The 6,895-nt window shown below is 49.2% G+C and overlaps 1 protein-coding gene across 1 annotated transcript in view; it reads right to left on the reverse strand.

The window, feature by feature from the left end:
* The window catches only part of RBM6 (RNA binding motif protein 6), a 60,087-nt gene extending 53,198 nt beyond the window's left edge, over window positions 1–6,889 (reverse strand). The window contains exons 1-2 of the mRNA XM_014953535.1: window positions 6,855–6,889; window positions 1,845–1,954 (exon numbers count right to left, since the gene is read on the reverse strand). Of these exons, the coding sequence (XP_014809021.1) occupies window positions 1,845–1,888 (44 nt within the window). The 5' untranslated portion in view covers window positions 1,889–1,954; window positions 6,855–6,889. The remainder of the gene's footprint in view (window positions 1–1,844; window positions 1,955–6,854) is intronic.
* Between the last annotated feature and the right edge of the window lie 6 nt (window positions 6,890–6,895).

The following is a 6,895-nucleotide window of genomic DNA, read 5'->3' on the forward strand; positions in this document are numbered from 1 at the left end:
CTAAACTTTTATAGAGTTGTGTAACAGTCTAAGATCCGCAGAAGATACTGATGTTTGGCAGTTTAAGATGAGGCAGCATACGACAGATGTGAGAAAGTAAACTTGGGTGCTCCCATTTCAGCACAATTTCCAGAAGCACTCAACAGGGAATACCTGCAATATTAATGGGTTAATGATGGTAGCAATCCACATAGTCCTGCACTGCACACAGCTCTGCAGCTGTTCCAAGGTTCCACCAGCTGGTGTGGTCGTTCATTAGCATCACCAGCACACGCCTGTGAGGAACCGCTTGAGCTTAAGCTCTCCAGGCAGTATTAGAAGTGGCTAACTTAACACGTCAGCCTGAGGCACATAAAAGCAGAGGTTAGCAAACATGCTCCATTAACATACTACAGAGACTTATTTATGCTTCCTTGTGTTGGACTCTAAACTGGCAAAATGCTGAAAGCATCAGTTCAGCCTTTGAAGATGCCTCCCAGGAATATTTGAGATGATCCTGTGCTCGTGCCTCCGGATGGCTGCCTTACACCAACACTACAGCTGGGAGTTCTCCTCATGGTTGTGTAAAACCACAAAGGACCAGATTTCTTCTCAAGACAGTTTTTCAAAACCCAGCGAGGAGGGTTTTTTGAGACGGAACTACCTGATTTTTCAACTAAGCAAAGCTCTAAGACATTAAAAAAAAAAAAAAAGATAATAATAAAATATTGTCACATTTTAAAATAACACCCAATGCTACCCAAATCAGTGGACATTTCCTTAGCAACTACAGCAAGTCGTGTTCTTCTTGGAGTTTCACTACAGAATCACTCACCAACAGGATGAAAGGTGACATTTGCACAGTTAATCAAACCATATAGAGATTTCCTAAGATACACGCCCCTGTTTCACCACCGTATAGAACCCTAATTAAAACTTGGTTCAAGGTCAGAATTCCCCACCCAATACAGTGAAGAATGATGCCAATAAAAATCCACTTTAAAATCAGCAGAACAGCACTACTGATACCATCACAAAACACATTCATGCTCCCATCAATACCATCAAGACATGTTCTGGAGGATACTGGTTTTTGTGGCTCAAATGTCATCAGCTTTCTCCATGCATTACAGTTGGACAATTATTTCAAGTATTCTTATTGCAGAAACCTAAGGTATGCCACAGGGAAGCACCTTTATCACACTGATATTCAAGTAACTGAGGTGGACACGTCAGCAAAGAATGAAAAAATTACGCACAACAGAGGAAGACCCTAGCTTGTGGTGTCTCCCTTTTTATTATTTTTTTAATACCCAGAGCCCTCTTGCAAACACAGGGCCTAGTAACAAGCAGAGGAATATAAACTAAGAAAAATACCATGCTGTGCTGATCCAGTTGCATACAAATCTTTAAAACAGTTCCAGTGACATTCAAAAATGCCTTATGGAGGAGCACAGCCAAGCACATGGGGATATATGGTCAACTCAACCCCATGGACAGAACTAAACTCTCAAGTTTTCCTAAAATCCTGTATTTCTGAAGTTAAGGCAGGTGCCATGGTTGAAGAGAATCAACATCGCACTTTTAGGTGCTTCTCTTCTGGGTCTTAACGGCGCATAGCACCAAAATCCACAGGGCATATCATCACCTTAGCTCACAACAGCTAAACTAAGTACCACTAGAAAAGGTGGTGTGGACAAGGAACAGAAGTACTAGAAGAAATAAACAAACTTCACAGAAATGCAGGAAGTTACACGGGCACTTAACTTGCCCATTCTTTGTGTAGAAACATTGACATACAAAGTTCCTACGGCTTATCGTATTTAAGAATGTTGCTGAAAAAACCTCTACATTCAAACACTTACCGAAAAGACCCCATTCTGTTGCCTTGTCGATGGTCTCCCCACATTTTGATTTTGGCCGGTTGGTTTCCAGAAATGGTGAATTCGCTCTGAGAACACCAAGACAGCACAACCTGTTGAACAAATAACATGACAATAAGCCACGAGGGAAAGAACACACATCACATAAGAAAAACCTGCTGTTTAGAAGGGGAACATCTGATCAGGATCCACAAACATACAAGACCACACCGAGGCATGAATGAGTTTAATTGTTGCGTTTCTCCGCGTTCAAATTTGCAAGCGTCAAACGACTTCCCAAATCAAACTGTCAATACGGGTGGGCAAACAATTTGATATCTGCTTTGATTAACATAAAGCTTTCCAACATACTGTGCTGTCTGACACTATTCGGAGTGCAGCTAGAAATGTGAGAACGCCACAATCTATAAACAACAAGGACCGTTGCTGAACAACAGTTTGCAATTAATGTTTAATCCAACCTATTTTTGCCAAAAGCTCTTTGCTGTTGGAGGGAACGATCACTAATACTGGTCTGCTATGGTTACTCTGCCCTCAAAAGTCTGCAGATAACAGAGTAGGCTTTGCCAATAAACCATTACAGGCACTGCTCTCCAAAGCTGCCCTCGTCAAGCTGAGCGCTGCAAATAACACTTGCCTCAACAGAGATCTAAAATTTCATCTGCTTCCTCCCACCAGCGGAGAAGGTGAGGATTTCCTGGCGATTGCCAAAGCTGGGATATGAAATGGGAAGTGCTTCCGTCTTTTCTCTCCCACCCCCCACCAAAAAAAAAGGGTTGCAGCAGAGCATAGAGCAAAAACAAGGTAACTCCTGCCCTGGCTAGTCCAGGTGTGGTGGATCAGGAGGGCTGCTGTGTCACCAGACCAAGGTTAGGAGACCCAAAGCTCACAGGCTTCTAAAAAGCAGCTCAAAACCAGGATTAAGCTAATGGCAGTGGTCAGGTGGAACAGCAGATAGTATGGACGGTCACCACCAGGCCTGGCTAGAGCAGGTAAACTCAAAGAAAAGCACACAAGATCGTGTCTCTTCTCACTTCCAAAGGTCAGCGCTGCCACAGGGGTGGCAGGTCGAAAGAGCAGGTTATGACAGAGGTTACACCAGGGAGTGAGTCCAGATGCCGCTCCCGGCAGCCGTCTGTGCCAAGGAGCTAAAGGGAGATGCCTTTACCTGCCAAGAGGGAGAACCCACTCCTGCTGGGGTCCATCACCAGCTCAGGTGGGAGCCGGGGACAGCAGGGCCAGGCAGGCTCAGTATGCCAGGGGGTAATGGCTGATGAAGGCAACCTCTACCACCACTGCTGACCCACCCCCCATAGAGCCGTTTCTAAAGAAACAGGTTCCTTCAGAAGCCCCAGAGCACTGGTCTGCTCCCGTTTTACATGACTCTTGATGCAACAAGCACCTCCAGAGTCCCAAGAATTTCCTCCAGAAGCACTATCTTCCCCCTTCTCCCCCCCCTTTCTTTCTTGGAGGTGAATCTAAGAGAATTGACACTGCACCCTCCACGGAGAGGACAGAGGAACAGAGACAGTTATGGCAGTCATCATTACGGGTGGCTGTCATCAGCCAGCCCTTTTATCTATGATCTTTTGCAGCCTGCAGACATCTGCAGACCTGGTGTTTCTTGTTCTTCCCTTTTGGATTTCCTCCCCCACTCCAGTTCTCATTAAGTCAACAACCTTACCGATGCTTCAAAAAAACAGAATAAACCCTTGCCAGCTGGGAAATGTTTGGACGTAATATTCAAATTATCAGATGGAGAAAAAAAAAAAACCAAACCATCGGACTGATATCAGGCCTGGCATAGATGAGCTGAGCCATGCAGCAACATCCATGAGCATGAGGTCACGGTTCAATAGCACAGGCAGCAACACCAGCTCTGACAGTCCCCTGTTCAGCGTGACACAATTTGCTCCCTCCACTCTCTGCCTTTGGCAACACACAACGTGTGAGCTGTGCCAGCTTCTGCTTTTCCGGGTCTGCACCACGGATGTCCCTCCCAAAAGAGTTATATTTAACCCAGGGCATTTCAGCAACACTGTTTACTACACAGCCCCACAAAACAAGGCGACAGCAAACTGCAGGAGAGGGACAGGAACTTTTTGGACTGGCTTCCACCCGTGCCAATATCTCTGCTGGCTCCAAAAGACACATGCTGTGATGAGACACCATCAGAATTCGCCCTTCTGCTGCAGGCAGGTAATTGCCAGCTCAGCTCCCACCTCCCTGCTCGCCAGCAGATGCTGGGAGATGGGTCAGCGTGAGTAAGGCTGTTTACCAAAGACACGCCAACAAAGCCCAGGCCAGCAGCAAAGCCCAGCAAAAATTCACCCTGGAGTGCTAGGAGCTGGGCACCGATGAGTTTTGCCATGGTTCAGTCACAACCACGCATCTGAAGAAGATGGCAACAAAGGACGTTTCAGAGCGACACGGTGACGCAGCCGCAGAATGCACAACGTGGTCCAGTTCCTCACAGAGCCCGGATTTAGAGTTCTTTTAAGACAATAATTCGCTGTTACATTTACACTGAACATTCAAGGAGGGCCGATATGCACCCTGAAAGTATGGCATTTTATTTCCCTTCTCCTCTCCCTGCTGGCTCAATTTCCTGGTGGCAAAGCCTCGGCTCCAGTGAAGACACAGCAGGTGAGCCTCAAAGGAGGGGAAGCTCCTCTGGGGTCTTAGTTCCTCCAGCCTGGTGGTCCCCCAGCCCTCCCAGCAGATGGGACAGACTGATGGAGGTCTGGATGCTCCCTGGCAATTACACCCAAGGAATTCCTCAGGAGCATCCTCCCCAGCTCACCCCCAGACAGCCCAGCGCCTGGCACTGCCGCTCAGGGGACATTCCTGATCCTGCTTTCCAACATGCACGTGCCAAGCCTGGAGGCAGACTCGTTGGGATTTCACATCAACCCGTCTTTTGGTGTTCAAAAGACGGGTTGATGTAGTGCTGGGAGGTATGGTTTAGTGATGATGCTCCTTGTTTGTTGTGTGGGTGACTATTTTTGTCAGTTAGGTTGACGGTTGGACAAGATGATCTTTAAGGTCCCTTCCAACCTAGAAGATTCTGTGATTCTCTGATCAATTCACATCGTACCGTGGTAAAATAACTGCATTGTACATCAGAAGCATGCAACGGACCCAGATTAAGAAGCTGGCCTTAAGGAACAATTAAAGATTTCTGGCAAGGGGGCAGGGCGAGGAATACCAGCAGAGCCCCCGAGCATCTCCTCACTGACTTACACCCAACTTTGCATCTTGTTTTCCAGATCTGGGGTGTGGAGGAGAGAGGAGAAATAGGTGATGGATCGGGCAAAGCAAAGTTCCAAAGAGATGCTATATTCAGAAAAATACTCTGATATTCACAACTTCACTCCAACAGATTTTGCCAAGGCTGCCAGACTTGGTATTTATAGACCATGATGAAATCAAACGTACAACTACACTCAAAGAACAGAGGAAGTAATTTGCCACAGAACAACTTTCTGCACCCAGTAAAGTTTCTGTAAGGCTAAAAAGAAAGGAAAACACCCCTGTGAGATTAAAGTATTACAAGAGGTACAAAAGAAAACGTTTCCCCAAGCTACAGAAGCTGCAAGAAGCCAAGAAAGCCCGTTATTTCCAATGTTGAAGTTGAAGATGTCTAATCCAGAAGTGAACAAGTATCAAAACTGTAACCACTGAAGTTTGAAAGCAAAGGGAGAGAGAACCATTTTGGCTCTTCCAGGTGTTAGGCTGGAGATTTTCACTTTAAAAAAGGGATGTGTGTACTTTTCAGCTGTATGACGCTTTTAAAAACATGTATTGGAAACAATTAGGTGAATTTCTAAGCCGCCCTCTCATTACTATCCTTACCATCCCTCTCCCAAAGGACTTCACAAGTTCATTCCCAACTTGGAAGTGCTGGGAGAGACTTTCACACCGCCAATGCCCTGCTGGGATAGGAAAGTGGATCCCGCCTCCAGCAGCATTTCCAAAATTAATACCGCACACCAGCAACAACATCAAACTCTTGCAGTACCAATTGTTTTTAAAAAACAAAACATGAGAACCACCGTTATTACTCCCGGTAGTTCCTGACCACTGCACTACCCGGCCTTCACCAGCCTCCAGCACATGCCGGGCCACATCCTGCCTCCACCGAAGCCTTTCTTTACAGCCCAAAACCCCATTCTGCCCATCGCTGGGGGTTACTATCAGCTAAAACACTCCCCAGCGACAGCCCCATCACTTTTCTCTGCATCCCAGTGCAAACCCAACCCGCTTTTGGGCCAGCCCTTTGAAAAACAAAAGCGCCCCGAGACACTCTTCCCCAGAAACACATACAACACGGCGTGAAAGAAGCCCTAATTTTGACCACCGCCGGCCACGGAGCCAGGGCCTGCTTCCTGGGAGCCAGGGCCTGCTTCCTGGGAGCCAGGGCCTGCTTCCTGGGAGCCAGGGCCTGCTTCCTGGGAGCCGGGACCAGCTTCCTGGGAGCCGGGACCAGCTTCCTGGGAGCCCCCCAGCCTCTGACCATCCCCCAAAATACACACATCCCCCCTCTATCCTGACAGGCCCCACAGGAGGAACCCCGGGCTCCTCTACCCCAGGAGGCCCATAGGAAAGCCCCCCGCCCGCACACTCCTCCATCGCGGACGGCCCCACGGGAACACACCTCCCCACCCCGGGGAACCCCAAGGGGACCCTCACCCTGCTCCCCTCTCACGACACTAAGGGAGACCCGCCCCTATTTTACCCCAGGGCCACCCCAAAAAAACACCCCCCCTCACCGCTTCCCTCTCCGGCGCGGCCGGCGGTGAACCCGGCCCTGTCCCCCTGCCCCGGGAGCCGGCCCCGCTCCGCTTCCCCACCCCGGGGAGCCGCCCCCGCGGCCCCACCCCACTCCTCAGGGAACCCCGCCGGGTTCCGCCGCCACACCGAGCGGTCCCCCACCCGCACCGGACACCCCCGGGGTCGCGGCCGGGCCGGCGGAGCAGGGCCGCCCCTCACCTCCGCCTCCGCCGCTCTCCCGCCGCGCCAGGCCCAGCGCC

The sequence above is a fragment of the Calidris pugnax genome, unplaced genomic scaffold, assembly GCF_001431845.1.
Source record: "Calidris pugnax isolate Ruff unplaced genomic scaffold, ASM143184v1 scaffold247, whole genome shotgun sequence".
Taxonomy (NCBI): Eukaryota; Metazoa; Chordata; class Aves; order Charadriiformes; family Scolopacidae; genus Calidris; species Calidris pugnax.